At 29.9% G+C, this 19,644-nt stretch overlaps 2 protein-coding genes across 4 annotated transcripts; one reads left to right on the top strand and one right to left on the bottom strand.

The window, feature by feature from the left end:
* The first annotated feature begins 2,522 nt into the window (after positions 1-2,522).
* Positions 2,523-6,032, top strand: LOC111291065 (Prefoldin chaperone subunit family protein). 3 transcript variants are annotated; one of them, XM_022882622.2, is made up of 11 exons: positions 2,523-2,860; positions 2,964-3,023; positions 3,245-3,424; positions 3,537-3,603; positions 3,978-4,246; positions 4,326-4,454; positions 4,570-4,603; positions 4,761-4,846; positions 5,321-5,362; positions 5,455-5,532; positions 5,627-6,032. In XM_022882622.2, exons 1-11 carry the CDS (start codon positions 2,654-2,656, stop codon positions 5,681-5,683), a joined length of 1,209 nt encoding a protein of 402 aa, XP_022738357.1. In that variant the 5' UTR covers positions 2,523-2,653; the 3' UTR covers positions 5,684-6,032. The 3 variants fall into 3 exon arrangements, with proteins under 3 accessions (XP_022738357.1, XP_022738374.1, XP_089601358.1); XM_022882639.2 differs by having other exon boundaries at positions 2,525-2,860; positions 4,326-4,436; XM_089745232.1 differs by having other exon boundaries at positions 2,527-2,860; positions 3,257-3,424; positions 4,326-4,436.
* Positions 6,033-6,452: 420 nt separating this feature from the next.
* Positions 6,453-12,684, bottom strand: SWI2 (switch 2). Its single transcript, XM_022882609.2, has 8 exons — positions 12,225-12,684; positions 11,986-12,092; positions 10,075-11,002; positions 9,042-9,289; positions 8,199-8,325; positions 7,839-8,114; positions 7,382-7,655; positions 6,453-6,967 (listed from the first exon to the last, which is right to left on the bottom strand). Exons 1-8 carry the CDS (start codon positions 12,615-12,617, stop codon positions 6,657-6,659), a joined length of 2,664 nt encoding a protein of 887 aa, XP_022738344.2. The 5' UTR covers positions 12,618-12,684; the 3' UTR covers positions 6,453-6,656.
* Positions 12,685-19,644: the final 6,960 nt, after the last annotated feature.

Below are 19,644 nucleotides of genomic sequence, written 5' to 3'. Positions count from 1 at the left end.
ATAATTTGGATCTAAATGTAATAGATATCTATATATTTGTGTAATTCTTATTTTACAAAAATTGTGCAAAAATAGGAAAATGTAGACATCATATTTACTATAGGGCTCAAACTGGTTGGGCTCGGATCTTTTCAAGCCCAATTGTTGAATTTTGGAATTTTTATTTTATCCTTTTTAATTTTATTTATTTGTATTCTATTTTATCTTTGTTTATCTTTAGTTATTTTGTTTTTATCCTCAATTATTTGATTATTTCAAGAAAAAAATCTAAGAGATAAAAAAATGGAAGAAAAAAACCAAAAGAATTTACTTTTAGAAATTTGGTTAAAGTTATCTCTTAATGATAATACTAGTTAGAAGCAATTTAGGATTACCCCTAAGGGTAATCCTTAATTTTTTTAAAAACAAATCTAATCCTAATTGAGCTAGAACTGTCATAATTTTTTGTATAAATAGACTTGCATTTAGCAGTGAAACAAAGACAAATAAAACACGAAGAAGTGGATAAGTAATAAGTAGTGAGAAAAAATTTTGTTCTGTGATAGAGGGTTTTTTTTTTTATTTATTAAGGAGTTTATTAGAGTTTAGATTTGATTTAAGAGGGTGTTCAAAAGAATTAAAGTTTAAAGAAAAGAAAATAGATCAAAATTTGACCTTTTTTCTATTCTGGATTTTTTTTTTTTGGAAAATTTTAGTTTTTTGACAAATTTTTGGATCAAATTTAAAGTTCCTGACAAATTTTTTAGCAAGAAACCCAAATTCCAATTAGTTTTTTGATGAAAAACCTGGATTTTGGTAAAAATCCCAGATTCTAATGAATTTGCCAATGAGACTTGAAGATTCCAGTAATCAAAATATGGAAAAAGTAGAGAGCATGAGGAGCATTTGGGAAGAGGGAGAAAAAGGCGAGAAAAAAAATTTGCAAATAAAAGAAATTTTTTAGGCTTTTATATTTGTTAAAAATGATGTTGTTTTAGGCAATATAAAACTAGAAGATCCATGTGTTGCCCCAAGAAACCAATGCAATCCTACCATGTGACCCAATAATTCACTATTCTATTAAAGCTGAAGCCAAGCTATCCACGTAGTTGAGCCACCAAGTCTTTAGCCAACTTTTGTGCCTACAACCGAGTTGTTCTCTAGTAGCCAAATCGAGCCTAGATTTTTTTTGGTAATTTTATGATTATTTTGTCTATTTATTTAATTATCATATTTTAAGTGAGTTTTTTTTTTATTTCAAAATTTTGGGAAAAGAGTTAAAATATCAAATTTTTTAAAATAAAAATAATTTTAAAATTAAGGAAAAAGTTGAAATATCAAAAATTTCTTAAAATTAAAATAATATCAGAAATGAAAAGAAAAAGTTGAAATATCAATTTCTTCTTAAAATAAGAATGATTTCAAAATTAAAGAAAAAAAGTTGAAGTATCTATTTGTCCTTAAAATAAAAATGATTTCCAAATTAAAGGAAAATTTTGAAATATCAAAGTTTCTTTAAAATAAAAATAATTTCAAATTTTGAGAAAAAATTGAAATATTAAATTTTCCTTTAAATGAAAGTAATTTCAAAATTTTAAGAAAAAATTGAAATATCAATTGTTTCTCAAAACTAAAATAATTTTAAAATTTCAACTAAAATTTTAAAATATCAAATTTTCCTTAAAGTGAAAATAATTTTAAATGTTAAGGAAGAAGTTAAAATATCAATTTTTCTTTGAGACTAAAATTTTTTGAAATTTTATGAAAAATAAAATAAAATTTTAAACTTTCCAACAACGAAACCTCTTTAAAAGAAATAATTTTTTTTTTTATATTTCTGAAATAAAAAAATTCTCTTAAATTTCTGTCAAAATATTGAAGTTAGTTAATAATATTTTTCAATACGTATAATTATTTTTAAGGTTTATGGATAATACAAAAATAGTTGATACTATCTTTTGATAGGCATGATGATGCTATAACCTTCATACTCTCTAACCTAACTTTATTTTGTATTCTAGAATTTATTACTTTAAAAAAGTTAAACTATGCAAAAAATCTTTTTAAAAGAAGATAAATTTGATTAAATGATCAATCGTATCTTATTGACGACAACTTCATATAATTGATATGTTATAACAGTGTGAAATTTAATTGTTTTTTCAACAATATCTGAAAAAGTGATATTTGTGTTTAAAAGTTATTTTTATTCTATTGTAATGCTAAACATTAAAAATATGATTTTTTATTTAAAATTTTGATTTACAAATCTAAATAAAAAAAATTTTAAAAAAAAATTTTAGAATTAATTATAATTTTTATGAATAAAATAATTTTATTATCCTTATTTCTCTGAATTTTTTTTTATTTTATATATTTTTTAATATTTCAATTAATCACAATTTTTTTTACAACAATATTAAAACATTTAAAATTTTTAACCCATTTTTATTTTAGTTTTAAACCCTTTTTTCCTGTAAGCTTTTTCAACCCATGCCTCGCAGTGTTATAACATCTAAACTCATTTTCTACTGCAGTCTTTTGGCCGCTCTCTTCTCCGTCCAAAGAGGTCAAAAAATTTAAAAAAAAAAAAAAAAAACAATAGGAGGCGGAGGCACACTGTCTTCAACTCTCACGGTTCAAAAACTTTTGCAAAATAAATAAATAAATAACTATGGGAAAGACAGAGGTGAAAGGCACGGTGACGGCGCTGTCATCGATGTTCCCGGCGGAGGAAGCGCAGAAGGCGGCAAAGCGAGTAGTGGAGACGATTTCAGAGAAGCAGAATGAAATGAATCAATTGAGTGAATTCATCGCCGATAACACCTCCCTCATCAACCTTGTCCAAAAGCTCCCCGATGAACTCCACCACGATATTATGGCAAGCATATCCATTTGCAACCAATCGATTTTACTTTGTGCCTTATTCTTTTCTTTTCATATTTTGAAAAAAAAAAAAGGGTTATTTGGTTATCTTTTTTCAGGTTCCGTTTGGGAAAGCGGCGTTCTTTCCTGGTCGTTTGATTCACACGAACGAGTTTCTGGTATAGTTTTTTTTTTTTTTTTCAATTTCTAATCTACCCTTAAATCCCTTTTACCCTAGTACTTATATGGCTGAAGAGATATTACGCACATAAGTTCTTTTGAATCCGCAATTTCCAAATGCCAACTCCAATGACTTGCCAACCGATTCAAGGATAATCGGCTTCTGGTATAGTTTCTATTTACACTAAATTAGGAGCTCGATTGAAGTTAGAAAAGTTAGAACTCATTGCAGGTCCTACTGGGAGAGAGTTACTATGCGGAAAGAACAGCTAAACAAACTGTTGAAATTCTAAAGAGAAGAGGGAAGTCATTGGAGTCTAAAGTGGATGTGTTGAAGGCCGTGATGCAGGATCTTAAAGCTGAGGCTTCCTTTTTTGACTCCACCGCTTATGAAGCAGCAGTAAGTTTCCCAATCTCCTTTTCTTTTGTTTGTTGATTAGTTAAATTAGGCATTACTATGTTTTCTTTTTTGTACCTAGTCTTTACCTATTACTATGATTCCGTTGTTACAGGAGGGTATTGTGGAGATTAGAGAAGAGTACGAGGGGGAGAATTCTACTGAAAGGGTATCTCAATCAGGCAGGTTCTCGCAACTTCTTCTTTGCTTTTCGTTCACTTGCTTGGTATTGAAACTTTGGAGTCTACTTGATATAGTAAAGATGATACTTGAGCAACCTGATTCTGAATTATGTTTTATACAAACCTAGTTGGAGTGCCTGTTGCTTGCAATATCTCTTTAACACAGTGGGCATTTAACCATCTCTTTAACATGTTGGGTTAATGTCTTGCTCATTTCTATTTTTCTAGATTTTTTATTGCCAAGGTACTGGTTATCAGGCAGCCTACCTATCTGATGTTTGCTACTTTTATTCTTAATTGATTAGGATAAAATGGTTATCGGTTATTTTTCTGAAGTTGAGGATTATAAGTTAGACAAAACTTTTTCTTTTCAGGTCAGCTGCAGCAAGAATCTCCTAGTTTTGCAGAAGCAGACAATACAATGGGTGCATCTGAGGATGATGATTATGCTCGTATAATGTCAAGGTTGGAAGAACTTGAGAAAGAAGAACTTGCAGCCGAAAATTATGGAGAGAATGATGAATATCAGGATGCTAATGCTGCTGAAAGTGATGGTGATGAAGATGAGCAAACTAAAGCTGTTTTTCATGGAAAAAAGGATGAAGGTTATAGTTCTCTTGATCATTATCAAAGATATTCAGAGGTAATGTTGAGACTTGGTGTTTTTTACCTGTTGAATACAATTATACTTTGAATGATTTCTCCTGTCACTTTTGAAATAGGTATATCAGTCTCAGTCAAGGAAACCACTACAGCACTCAAAAGGCAAAGATCCAATGGATGAAGAGATGTCTAATAAATATCATCATCAAGATTTAACTAATCAGTTAGCTGTAATTGATTATATCTTTGTATACTTTCTTTTTCTTTTAGCCTTTTTTTGTTAATATTTCTCGCATACTGGTAATCAACGTCCTGAATTAATTTTTGCTTGTATCACTGATTTTTGTGTATTTCATAATGCAGCGTACGGGATTGACAGTAGAACCTGTTACCAAAGGTAACTATGGTGGTGTATGTTTCTGACTTGTGCATGTAGTCAATCATGTAAACTCAATAAGGGAAGAGAAAATATCTTGTCATATCTACCAATAGAAGTAAATATGTTTCAAGTTTGATTTATCGATGGGACAATTCCTTTATTTTATCTTATTCAGGTGACATGTCACACAGTCAAATTATACCTCAAGAGACAAAGATTTTAAATCCTTCCATAAATGCATCTGTGCCTTTTGAAAAGAAGGTGAGTTTGAAGCAGAACATTCATCACAAAAAGAGGTGTCTGTAGCTTATATTTGAACTCTGTAGTATTAATATAGCAGCATCTCTTCAAGCCTTTCTCCCCCTTGATGCTTTTTGCTTCTTTATCTGCATCCTTGATCTTGATTGCTACAAGGCATTCTTTTTTGAATATTCAAATTTGGAAGATATCATGCACAACGAACTGCTTTTTCAAAGAGTTCACTTATGCTTTCTAAGGTTGGCATCCTGGCCTTTGAGGAGGGGGTCTTTTGTAGAAGGAAAAATGACAAAAACAACATTCAATTATGTTATTTTGGAATAGATCTTTACATAACATCAATGATTTTATTTTGAGCTTAAAAAAAAAAAAAAGATTTTGTTTTGAATTTCATCTTCTCTAAATTGTATTAATACATGCAAGATCACCAATGATAGGGCTATTAACCATCTTTTTAACTCCAATTTGGTGTTACAGAAATCTGTCCAGACCTCAAAATCAGAATTTAATAGTTCCAAGGTATACTCCCTCTAATTTTTTAGTTACTTTGTAATGGGCATAATGGATGTTGTTTATGTGCCTTTATCCATTGTGATTTACTTTGTGTGCAGGCTTTCACCGGCTCAATAGTAGAGCATACTCAGAATTTGGAGAAAAATTTACCAGGACAAAATACCACTTCATCACAGGTATTGTGCTTAAAAATCCTTGTGAGTATGTAGCAATTTAAGTATTAGATTCACTTGCTTCAAATCCTTATTGCAATATTTTTGTCTTCTGCAGCTTTCTGGTTCCCAAGCTTCAAAGCCGGTGTCTAGATTTAAAATGCAAAGGAAGTAGTTTCACGTGGTTAGGAAACATGGAAATGCAGGAAATGTAATCTCTCTCCTACTTTGACCAGCTACACAGACACTTGTACGCAAATAGAATATCAAAATGAAAACTTTTCACTTATGCATATGACTTGGCTTTATGTCATGGTATGATATGATCATACCATAACTAATTCCAGATCCCAATTGTAGGATGAAAGTTTTATTTAGAGTGCTTAAATTTCTAGGAAATGCAAGGAATTTAGGTTTTTTTTTCCTCCTTTTCCAAATTTTCATGCTTTATGCAATAGCTAAGGTTGTATTAAGCATCTGTAAATAGCAACTATTGAAATGATTAACCATGAACATTGTAAGTTTCTTACAAGTCCACATCATACTCTTAGCACACTTTTCAGTTATTGGGATAATGGCTTAATAACTACATTTACCATGATTAAGTGTCCAAGAGCTTTTTTTTTTGCTTGGTTTAAATCTTTTGGGAGGATGAAGTAAGGTAATTTTTCATGAATTCATATATGCATAAACTTGCTTGAATTGATCAGAAAAAAAACGTACTATACAAAGGTCAAGGATCTTTAATTACCTTTTCTTCATTTTGATTCGAGAAAAAAGGAGATTCAAATCTTAACTTCTTGAAAAAGAGTACGTATACAATTTCCAAATGCTTGAACACTGTTGCCTAAACCGCTTTGACATGGTGGGTGCTAGTTTTTACTGTACTTACATCGTAAAACAATGGTATTGGGAACAAAGAAGTAAAAAGAGCCTCGGTGATGTGAAAATTAGAGGGAAAGTAAATAAAATTATTGATTATAATACACATTTACATTTGTATTAGCCACTTCAGTTGTGTAATTAGCCCTACTGCCCATATGTACATTCTGGTTAGACCTATACTAGAAATAAGGGGGAAAGGAAATTAAGATTTTGGGCAATCTGTTTTCTTTACAAGTTTGCGAGTGGGCTTGCCGACACACAGTTCAACCATTAGATGTATCCTTTTTTCTTCTTTTGTAGTCCAGAAGCACACTCTTCCTCTCCCAAGGAGTAGCAGAGAGTACCCACCTACTGAACTCAAGCACTCCCATGCCCTTGAACTCTGCTAGGCGACCATATTGGATCTTTTTCCATTCCCTGGTTGAGACAACATTTTCCTTCCCATCTGATTTCCTCTTCCATGAAACATTTGCATCTCTTCTCAGGTTATCATCCTCAGTAACGACTATTATTTTCTGTTGAATCCCAGGTCTACTGTTGACAATGTCTTCATTACGATGGGCATATAAGATACCTGAAAATAAAGAGAATGAGATTTTCAAGAGTTGGTTTCTTTAAGATCTCTCTCTCTCTCTCTCCATCATCATTTTTATTATCCGAGTTAATGCCAAATCCATGTGAAATGCACGTATTCAAATATGTAGCTTCTTTCAAGTAACATATGCTATCGCACATTTTGTTGTTGGCTTGTAAAAGTCAAAACACAAAGAAAGCTAAACTGCAAGTTAACTCAAGAAAACTACACATGCATGTTAACTCAAAACAAAATCTAATTACAACTACAACCATTCGTTTTCCTCTCTATGCCATGTGAAAAGAATGATAAAACATTCCATGAAAGAAACGATCAAATATGAATGGAACTTTAAGCCATTGTCTAAATGGAAACAGAAACAGAGGGAAAAACAAGCAAGTAAAATGAATATACCCAAGTCTTCAAGGACTGGTTTATCAGTATCAGCCCTCTCTATAGCTCTGGGATGCAAATTCTTGGACACCGCAGAAAATGTTTCACTTCCTTCTGATGGAATCGGAAGGGCACCTAGTTCGGTCAATTCCTTGTTATTATCACTAAGGTGTTCTGCATGCTGTTGCCCTTGATTTTCGTGTAATTCAAGAATTTCACTAGTAAAAAGTTTATCTGAAAGATCACGAAACAGATTGCAGATTCCAAATAGCTCGCCTTGAAATTCCTTAGAGTCCTGAAAACAAGATAGATGTCAGATGGAATGCCTGAGACCATTTCACATCTCAAATGCAGCCACAAGTTCAATATATCCTTACTATTAATGATGAGGTAACATTGCAACAATGTAGGGAAGATATAAAACCTAGTCAAATCACTGTAGAGTAGTTTAGCCACACAAAAAATCCCATATCTATACCTGCACGCCTTCAAAGTATCTTTTTTCCATTTTCCCAGAGACAGCAATGTTTGATAGCTGCTGTTTATACACCTGACGTGAATATACAAGTTCTTCAAGGGAACCGGCTGCAAGAAGGCGGAAAACCACAACATGGCGCCTCTGCCCAAAACGAAATGATCTGTCCTGTGCCTGCAAATCTTGGGCCGGGTTCCAATTTGGATCAAATATAACCACACGATTAGCACTTACAAGATTCAATCCAAGTGCACCAGCTCGGGTTGATATAAGGAACACCTGAAACCAAAAGAAAGACAAAATGAAATGAAAATTCAAATAACAAGCCTACTAAACTTGTATTCAAGATAACTGGACAAATACTTGTTTGCTGGGACTCAAGTTAAACTCATCAACAAGAGACTGGCGCATGTTGGTTGGAGTAGATCCATCAAGTCTTGAAAAGCAATAACCTTTTCGTATGAGAAACTTTTCCAATATATCGAGCATCCTGAAGATTGTTGTTTAATGCAATGAGCAAAAAAGGAAAAGAATAGCGAAAGTGACAGGATAGATGCATATGATAAATCATTCACCCTTCAAATGTTCAAAAACCAAACTCTCAACTTTATGAACAAATTTTGCTATGAAATAGTGTACCATACCACCAAAAATTTAAAAAAAAAGTCCTTTCATATACTTGATTAAAATGACAACAAGCTTAGTGCATCAAACAACCTATCCTTTTAGCCTATCCCTTATTGAAGATTAAATTACCTTAAAAGGAAATCTTGACTCCATCTCAATTTTATAAGATGAAATGCTAAAATGAGGGTTTGCAGTCTCTGCAACTTTTCACAACATTTGCACATGAAACAATTTTGACTGTTGAACTTAATTTAATTTAAAAAGAAAGAGTAAAGACAAATTATTATAAAAATCGTTAACAAAAATTGTTTTCCTTGTATTTATATGGGAAAATGTTTTCTTTATTACTTCCTGCTCAAGAAAAAGATATGGAATGAAAAAAAATTGTCTTCAGGACACACGTACATTAATATAAGGATTTTCGCCAATCTTAAAATATTTCACAAAATTTTGAATTTGGCTAGCATATTGAGTCAAGCACAAGAAATGGACATAGAGTCCAGAAGTCATGGTCTAGCAATCTCACAATTCAAAATTTGGAAAATACCTAAGTAGTTAAGTATGAGATAAGAACATTACCTAACAGAGTAGCTAAAAAGAAGGATTTTGTCTCCCTTCAAAGCCCAAGAAGACATCAGCTTTTCCAACGCTCTCATCTTGCCACAATGTCTAGTGTCACTTAAACCCATAAAGCTCTCACTTGGGGCATTCCCTCCCACCATATCAATATCTGGACCAAAGACAGCAGAGGCAAATTCTGCATCTTTCCTTTGTTTATCTGGTTCATCCCTAGGATTAGGCTTAATAAGCTCCAAGTGATTGCTTATCTACAGTAAAGATCCAAGGGTAAGCATGAGACCGATCCAGAGCCATGCAACAAAACTCATGTTCAAGATTTATGCAAAAAGTTTACTCTCTTTAATGCCAAATGCTCAAGATAAATAAAGGATTTCCACATGTCAGACTAAGGCATACTAAATAGGTAAAATTACAATCCAATGCGCCACAAAACAGCTTTTGAAAATGATGACTTGGTATATGTTTTGAAGACTGCAAGGCTTGTGGTTTTGAATCTGAAGTCAATGCAACAAAAGGGATGGCTTATTGCTTAATGACTCCATGAGATGCCTGTTGAGAAATTTCCTAGATTCTGATACAAAAATGTGATAGAATTTCAAGGAAAATACAACTGTTAAACAGAGCTGGTACGATTTTTTAGTCAAAAGGTTCCTAAATTGCACTGATTTATCAGCAATAAAAATTTGAATGGTCTGCATAAACTGTAAGAATCTACAAATATATACATCAATCATAACATATCTTCTCCACCTTCTGGCAATGTTCACTGTTTCCTATATTGAACTGATAATTGACAAAATTAATTATTTCATCCTACTTGGCACCTTAATCCTTATGCCATATAAGCTTTGATTCTACTTCCTACTTCAAAAAAAAAATTATCAGGTAACTATTACAAACATTTTTCTGAGTCTAAATGTAGCAGATGTTCTCCTCTCAAACAATTGACTAGGAGCTTTTGTAGATTGCCTAAACAAACTTAAGAGTTTTCATTTAAGAATAAACATTAAAATTAAAGAAAAAAATCATTGACCTGTTGCAGCTTGACAAGGCAAGGAAGGACAAGGCAGAAAGGGCATGAGTCACAACCTTCTGGATTATCCCTGTGAAGGTAAGGCCACATAATTCCTTCAGGCACAATCCTCTTACAACATTCCACTTGGGTAAGAGGGCTTCCACAGCTACAGCGTAGGTCCTTGTTAATAAGACATTGGACGTCTGGCAGCTGCAACATTCTCCCATACACCCGTTTCTGCAATTCACTCATGGCGCAAAACACAACATTATCTTCCTTTCCCAACATAAGATGTCCAATAGTCTCCTCTTTCGTCCTTCTTAGCATATATTTACGAAGAACTGCTACGAGGTGCTGTTTACGCTTACCAGCAACCCGAACAAATCTTTCGGGAGCAGTTGACCTCTGGCCATGTCTGAGAGGTTCATCATAAAACTCCCGAAAATGTTCCCTTGTCCCCAAGGATCCAGGAGCAGCCCAGTCAAAGAGGTTGAAGAGTTCCATAATTCTGTTCTGCATGATGGTTCCTGTAAGGCCAATACGTCTGCAAGTCTTAATTTCTGAACATGCTGTATAGAGTTTTGATTTTTCATTTTTTAGACGGTGTGCTTCATCAACAATCACAATCTCCCATTTGATCTCTGACAAAACAATGCCGTGAATTCTAAAAGTGTCAAAACTAGTAACCAGAACCTCAACTGCATTGGCTTGTAGCTTCTCAAGAATTAATTCACGGTTTGAACCATGGTAAGCAGAAACAATAAAGGTCGCCCATCTAGAGAATTCACACTCCCAATTGTGGATGACAGAACTGGGACAGATTATTAATACAGGGCCTTTCGGTTCAACCTGTTTTTCTTTCAATGTTTTGGAGTCACCATATTCCTGGTCTTTTCTATATACTGCAGCAAGAAATGCTATTGTCTGGATTGTCTTGCCTAGTCCCCTGAGTTAAATTTTTGGAAAGGTAAAAAATGAACTATTATTCCTTCTAAAAAAGGGTGCTCCTAAACAAATGCACACTACATAAAGCTCACCTAAAACCATTGACTTGTCTTTTAAGAAGTAAAACAAAAAATAAAAATAAAAAAGAAAGAAGAACACCAAAAAACACTTGTGTGGGAAAATTAAAAAACCAAGCTATCACACAAAAATTAAGGACCCTAAGGTGATCATCAAGTGCTCTAAGTTCTCACTTATTACATTCCTCTGCAACGAATGTTTATTTATAGGTTCTTGCTACCATCCACATTCATGACATAAGCACATGCAACTCATTTTAACATGTATGTCATAATTGTTAGAAGACTACATAGGTAAGAATTTAAAACTGACATAAAACAAGATCATGGAACAATATTGGGTTCCATTATAGAAGCTATAAGGTACTGATAATATATGAAAACCAATACACTGAGGGCTAATTTAGCATTGCTTTTACTATTGGAAACAGATGGCTTGGGAAAAGTGTGTTTAAAAAGTGCGGTTAGAAATTTTAAGCATTTGGTATTATTGTGAAAAAATATTGTGAGTAATTGAAATGTCTAAAACAATATGCATATAATAATAATAATAATAATAAAATACTAGAAATATAGGGATAATATAATGATTTTCTATCCCAAACACACTATTTTACTGCAAAAGCACCTCTTGAAGAGTTTTTGTTTGTGTTTGAAAATCAAGCTTTCAGACTAAAAAGCCACCTTTTTTTTTTTTGTTGTTGTTGTTGTTGTTTACCATTGAGATTGCATCAAAAGCACCTTTTGAATGCAAAACCTTCTTTTAACAGCAATGCTAAACTAGGCCTTACTGAAAAAGCAAAAGCATTCACGCCAAGAACAAGTATTTTTGTGAAGACAAACTAAATATACAATTAAAAAATAACATAAAGAGTGATAAAAATGTTGGTATAAGTAAGGTACTCACATATCATCACCAAGTACGCCCCCATGGTTGTTCTTGTATAACATGTATAAAAACTTGACTCCCTCTCTTTGATGCGCAAGCAACCGACAGTTAATAGATGCAGGCACCTGCCACAACAGAAACAAAATGTATAAAAATATACCCCAAAACCAAGAAATTAATAAATGTAAATTACTGCAACAAATCTCAAAATAGACTCAAATGTTAACACAAAAGCAATTAAATTATAAATTAATGACCTGTAAAACTGGAAATTCTCCATCAGAAGATAATACCAATGGCTCATAAGGACCCGTATCTTCAAATTGAACGCGATCAAATTCGGGTCTCCCAAATTCTTTTACTTCTTCCTCCTCTTCCTCTTCTTCTTCTTCTTCTGGATTATCACAATTGTTTTCGACTTGGGTTTGCGTGTATTTAGGGTTTTGGAAAAGCGATTCTTGTTTTGGAGGGAAATAATCTTGTTCAAGGCGTTGGAGCTGCCGTGAAAGCGAGGATTTGGGGGGTTTCCGCTGGTTTACTATTGTTGGTTCAGGCTCTTCTTGGGATAACGAAGATTGCGAATATGATGATGAAAAACACGGGGTTTTACAGGGCTTTAGTGTTTCTTTAAAAGTGCGTAATAATGACATGAGGAATTTTTTTGGCAATTCCTTGGGAAAGCGTTTTTTTTTTTCCGAGATACTGAATTTTCTCGGCGTTGAAAAAAACAATAATTTCAAGATATATAGGCGTTCGGCCGCTCGTAACTGTAACCGGCTTAAAACATTTCTGGTACTTCTGGACTAGCAGGGCTTTACTGATGTTACTGACGGCTAAGGTGCACCAAATCCTTGAGTAAGTATAAACTACCACGTGGCATAAGTTTTAAATCATTTCAACTAATGAATTTGGTTAACGATTGTGTGTTTAAATGAGAATTTTTAAAATTATAAAATTTCTAAAATGAAAGCATTTTAAAATGTAACCATTCAAAATAACAACATTTGTAGTTGTATTATATAAGTATTTTTTTCGTAAAAAATTTCTAATATTTAGAATTTGATAAGATAAGAGAATAATTATAATAAAAATTAATTATGTTATGAATAAAATAATCTAAAGAATCGATAAAAATATGTAATATGAGTATTATTGAATTTGTAAAAATAGACAAATGTTACTAATAATATGTAAGAATAAAAATTAATTTTTAAAATGAGTTTCTTTTGTAATTAGAGTTGAAAGAAATAAAAGTTGTAAAAAATACATAATAAATGTTTCTATCTTACTACAAAATCAAGAAATTCACTTGAGTTAAATTTTGAAAAAAGAATTTAAACTTTTCCAAAATCTTTTATTTAAATTTTTAGGATTTTAACAATTTTATTTTTAATTTTGCCAAGGTAAGTTTATTTTAGATTTTGAAAGTCTTTATATAAATGAAATCCATCCTTAAAATTTTACATCCAAATACACCTTTGAGCACTTTAGGCCTAGTTAATATTATATTTATAATAATAAATTTATATTAAACACAATAGTTTACAAATTATTTTTAATCCATTAAGTGGAAAACTATTATTTATATCGTAATCTTGAAAAGTCTCGATAAGGTACTATAACTTTACCTTTGACTAACGTTATAAATGTTGTAATTTTGTTTACTTTTCTTTAAACAAAATTGTGGTCAATTTTTTATATCTTTGCAAAAAAAAAAAAAACTATGATATCAAATTTCAAAAGCTTATGATATGGGTTGGAATAATATTTGTACCAGGTGAATATGAGAATAACTTTTAAAATTATTGGAAAAATCTATATACAAATGCTATAGGGTAAGATTCTTATGAATTAGATTAGATTTTGTAATCTTTTTTTGTCTAAGACCCTTCGATGTCCAATAGTCACTTTGGGCTTCGATTATTCTTGGGTTGTGCTGAATCGAACCCTATAAAAGGGGCAAGCTCTCCCAATACCTATTTTTTTTATTCATAAACTCGAAATCGAGATTTTACTTAAAGAAAAACTGAGTTCTTTACCACTCAGACCAATAGGCATTGGTGATTAGATTTTGTAATTGTTGAAGATTAATGTTGTTAGTCTCATGTTTATTTTGTTAAAAATAGTGACTCAAATCTCATAAAAGATTTATTTGAAATTTATTAGATATTACTTGATGAACATAAAAACTTACAGAAAAAAAATTCTAAGAGAAAAAAGATTCTTAATAGGCAAGTTTGTATGCTTATAAATAAGTGAAGTATCTACAAAGTTAGGTATGAGAAAAATATGTAAGAAAATTATAGTATTTTGTAGGATAAATAGCCCATAAGAGTACTAGAGATTTACGTCTTATAGGTGTGTATGTTTAAATGTTTAGAAGTAGACTAGAGGAGATTGAAAAGATCTACATAGGTATGATGTATGGATGCATATAAGTATATGTTTGTGTTGATAGGTACACATGTGATATGTTTTTTGGGTTGAAAATACTCCATAGGATTAAAGGAGATTAAGAAGATCTATGGGTATTGATTGTTGAATGGTTGATATGTTTTGATGTATGTTTTAATTCTCTACAACTAGTGGATCTTGTTTCTCATCCATGGACGTAGGTCAATTGGATCGAACTATGTTAAATTGTTGTCTCTTATGTGATTAATTAATTGTTTGATTATGTTTCCGTTGATATAATTGAATTAAGGCTTTTTAGCCTAACAAGTGGTATCAGAATTGAAGTTTCAAGACGTGAAAAAAGCTAATGGTTCGAGACATGGGAAGAGGTAAGCTTAGAAGAGCTCGATTCAAGAAAGAAGTTTGAATTCGTATTTTGAGGATCGATTTGTGTGAGGCATGAAGACACACAAAAGAAGATGATTGTGAGACTTTCATTATAGGTGAAGCCAAGTATGTCTAGCATAAAAACAGATGATTTGATAGAATTTGACTCAAGATAGAGATTATTAAGAATAGTGACTCAAATCCCATAAGAGATTTGTTTAGGATTTGTTAGATATTACTTAATGGACAAGAAGACTTGCAAAAGAAAAATTCTAAAAGGAAAAAGATTCTTAATAGACAAGTTTGACTTGCAGAAGAAGAATTCTAAAAGAAAAAGAATTCTTAATAGGCAAGTTTGTATACTTATAAATAGGTAAAATCTCTATAAGGTTAAGTATGAGAAAAAGATGTAAAAGAGTTGTAGAATTTTATGGGATAGACACCCCATAGGAGTACTGAGGATTTACATCTTATGGGTGTGTATGTTTGAATGCTTGAGAGTGGACTAGAAGAGATTAAAAGGGTTCACATAGGTATGATGTATGGGTGCATATGGGTATGTGTTTGTGTTGAAAGTGTGTATATGGGATGTGTTTGTTTGGGTTAAAAATACTCCATAGGACTAGTGAAAATTAAAACGGTCTATGGGTATTGATTGTTGAGTGGTTGATATGTTTTGATGTATGTTTGTAATTCTCTATAACTAGTGGATCTTGTTTCTCATTCGTGGACGTAGGTCAGTTGGACTGAACCACATTAAATTATTATCTATTGTATGATTGATTAATTGTTTGATTTTGCTTTTACTGGCTTGATTATACTGAAGCTTTTTTGCCTAACATGTTTGCCCTTGGAATATTGGTCGAGTTAGTTGTGTTAGTGATATAGTTTCAAATTTTCAAGTATGTTACAAGTGTTTGTTTAGCTTAATCTAAGTTTTTAAGTATGTTTGTGACTTAAATCACCATACTACTTTCTCTGTATTAATAAATTGGATGTTTCAAAAAATATGTACAAGCACGATCGTACTAATGTTTATAAATTGTAGTTTTATTTTTTTTGGCCAAATTCAAGAATTTTATTGCTCATGAAATTACAATAATATTCTATATTCAAATGTGGTTTATAGCAATCTATATTAATAGTTAGTACTCGACAAAGATATAACACTTTTTAGGGATGTAAATGGATAACACTTAATGAGTACCAAACACTACTTGATCCAATTAAATCGGGTTCGAGTATCTTATAATGGGATAATTGTCACCAACACTTGTTGGTTCGAATGATAAAAAGCTCAATTCTCTTTAAGTAAGGTCTTAATTTCAAGTCTTATGAATGAAAAAAAAAATAGGCTTAAAAGAGTTTATCACTTTATGGGGACCGACCCGACTCAACTTTTGATTAGTCGGGATCCAAAGTAACTTTCGGATACTGAAAGAACCTAAACAAAAAAAAAATTGTCAGATTCGGGCAAAATGGTCACTACTCATGTTGGGTTCAAACAACACTTTTTTGGTACCCTATACCTGAAACCGATTAACTTTTGGAATGAGTAATACGGGTACCCGAACCTATTCGATTTTAAGTGGGTAGTAGTGGTCAGCCGAACTCACAACCCATTTCGTATTTGTGAGAAAATTTGAACTTTGACAAATAACGTTTATTATTACATGTTTTACCATGTGAAACAATTTTAGAATATTGAAATAGTTTGCTATGAATATTAATTTATATCTTAAAACTATTTACTTAAAATTTTAATTAACAAATTTAATGAAACATTATTGGTTAAAAAAATTAGTTTAATGAAACATAATAATAATTATGAAATTCAAGTAGTTAATTATGCTGTATCCGTAATTATACTTAAAATAATAAGATTTTGAAATTCTAAATATAAGATACTAAAATTAAATAAATAAAAAGTTTATAGTAAGTTAATGGTTAAAAGGTCAAAAAAATTCTCAAACAAAAATTTAATAATTATTTAAGCCTTTATTATTTTATTGTAATCAGTTAAATTCTCAAACATCTATTTTCATCAATTAAATCCTTATTAGATGAAAATTAATTAACCATCAATAACAATTTTAAATTAATCGAGGGCTTTATTGAGGTAAAAATAAATATTTATAAATTCAATTGAGTGAAAATAGATATTTAAGGGTTTAATTGATTCAAAATAAAAAATTAAGAATTTAATTGATTATAATAAAATATTAAGAATTTAATTAATTATTAAATTTTTGTTTGAGAACTTTTTTGATGTTTTTACCTAAGTTAATATACAATTATTAATGCATTGACAATTTAACATGCATGATACTTTAATATAATTCACACATACATATATAGTATTCTTTGTAGCTTTTTGTAATAAATTTAAAAACTTTTTTTTTACTTGAGAAAGAATTGAGAAGGTCAATATCCATTCAATATTATGGTTATTGATCAAACTAATTTAAATTACATGAATATATTATAAGAGATTAAAAGTTTGAAATTAAAAGCAATAATATATTTTAAATACGATATATAATTTTAAGAGATTGTATAATTTATTCAATATCACTTGGTAAGAAATTATTTTAAAGTAATAATAACATACAAATTATTAGCATATAAGCATATCAATTTTTTTATATATTTTATTTTAAATCACATTATATAAGTCTATATTAAGAGATTGTATAATTTTATTCTATATCATATGATAAGGTATTATTATAACTAACAATAGTACACAAATCATAAGTATAAGATACAAATATCAATGATCTATTTTATGTGTTTGATTCTAAATCACATGATAAGAGATTAAAAGTTTGAAATTAAAAAAAATAATCTTATATAAATATATATAAAAGCTAAAGTTTTTGGCAAAAAAAGAAAAAATCCAAGGTGGATGGTGTATTATTTTGATATGTGGACAATCTTAAACAATTGATGTGTGTCTTGCATTTAATTAATTTAATTTATTTTTATTTAAATTTTAAAATATTTCAATGCATTGATTATATTTGAATTATTTTTAAAAAATTAAATTAATTATATATCTTTTTCTATTATTATTTACCTTAAATCACTTTCAATTAAATTCATATTAAAAGTGATAAAACTTTAATTGTTATCATTATAGGATAATCTTGTGTTATCTTTTTTCAATTATAATATTCAATTTTTAAATTACATTTGTGTAAAAAAAAAATTACTTTCCAATTTTGAAATCTATGACCTATCTATTTGCCCAACCTTTTAAGCTATGTATACATGTTTAATATGTATATATATTAATTTTAAAATAAATAATAAATAATCAAATCAATTAAAATTATTTTTAAAATATATCAAATAAAATGAATTTCATTACCATTATTACACTAATTTCAAAATCCTTATTTTTTTCATTTCTCTTAAACAAGTTAAATACATAATATGTTTGATCATTCTAATTGTCAAGTATAAATTACTTTTAATTTAAAATACTATTACTAACATTGATTTGGTTTTTAAATTCATTTTAGTAAAATTAGATATTCAAAAATTACAAATCATCCCATAATTATTTTCAAGGCTTATCCTATAAATAAGAGTGTTTTGGAATGCTTAAGAAATAAATTGCATTTATACAATATTTTTTTCCATTGTTGCGATATTCTTTTGCCTTGCAATAAACCTAACTTAGGTTTTCTTTCTTTTTATTTGTGATGTTATATATAGCTGGATTAGATGCACAAATTACTTTATATTTGGGTTTATATTATTTTGGATACAGTTTTATTTTTTATTTCGCGTTAAGATTTTTTAGATTAATTATTTATCATAGTTGTAAATAATTTATATTTTGAAAAAAATATTTGAAAAGAAATTTTAAAATTAAGCAATATTTCTTGAAAATTTAACGTTTTGAATTTCTTTTTAAGTTTTAGCTGTAAACACCCCAATCTGTTTAGGGTTCTACTTAGGTTAATTTTGTTAATAAAAAAAAAAAAAAAATACGTAGTTGAGTTTATGTGAAATTGTTGGAATTGGTTTATGAAGTTGGAGTTGTGTTTAAGGTTAGAATTCAAAGAAAATTGGGATTCTTTTCTGTATTAGAGTTTTCAGATTCAGAATCCTATAAATACATACCCACACAAATCATACAAATACACAAAAAAAATTAGAAAGAGAGGCAAAAATCAGAGAAAGCAGTTAATAAAATTTTTTGATGATTTTTTTAGATTTAAAAAAAAATTTTGGAAAAAATCTAAAAAATTCCTAAATTTTGACGACTTTTTCTAGTTTTTGTCTCAAGTCGAGCTAAATGAAGCCACTTTTTAAGCCATTTTAGCTTTTTTTCTGGCATTCGAGCCACGCTGTAGCCATTAGAGCCGAGCTGCCTCTTGTTTTGGGTTTTCTTTTTTACTTTATTTATTTATTTTTTTGAGTATTAAATAAAAAAGGTAAAAAAATAAAATAAATTTTGAGAATAAATATTGATTATCGAAATGATGAAATTTACAGAAATTTCAAATGGTAAATTTCTAAGAAATTCTTAGGTGAGAAATTTTATTTAAATTTGTCCCAAATGGTGAAATAATTTAGATAAAATTTTAATAACAATAATTAATATTTATTTTCAAAACAAAAAAAAAATAAAAAATAAAAAAAGTAAAAAAATATTGATAAAAATTTTGGAATTAAATACAAATTACCCAATGATGAGATTTTTAGAAATTTGAAATAGTAAATTTCTAAAAAATCTCTAGGTGAAAAATTTTCTCTAAATTTATCTCAAATTGTGAAATAATTTAGATGAAATTTCAATAAAAATAATTGTATTCTTTTCCAAATTTGGTTGAAAATATTTGATAATTATTCAATAATGAGATTCTTAGAAATTTTAAATAG

This window comes from Durio zibethinus, chromosome 16 (assembly GCF_047325235.1).
Source record: "Durio zibethinus cultivar Kanyao isolate XHJ-2024 chromosome 16, ASM4732523v1, whole genome shotgun sequence".
Lineage (NCBI taxonomy): Eukaryota > Viridiplantae > Streptophyta > Magnoliopsida > Malvales > Malvaceae > Durio > Durio zibethinus.
This window is presented reverse-complemented; position numbering and strand designations above follow the sequence as displayed.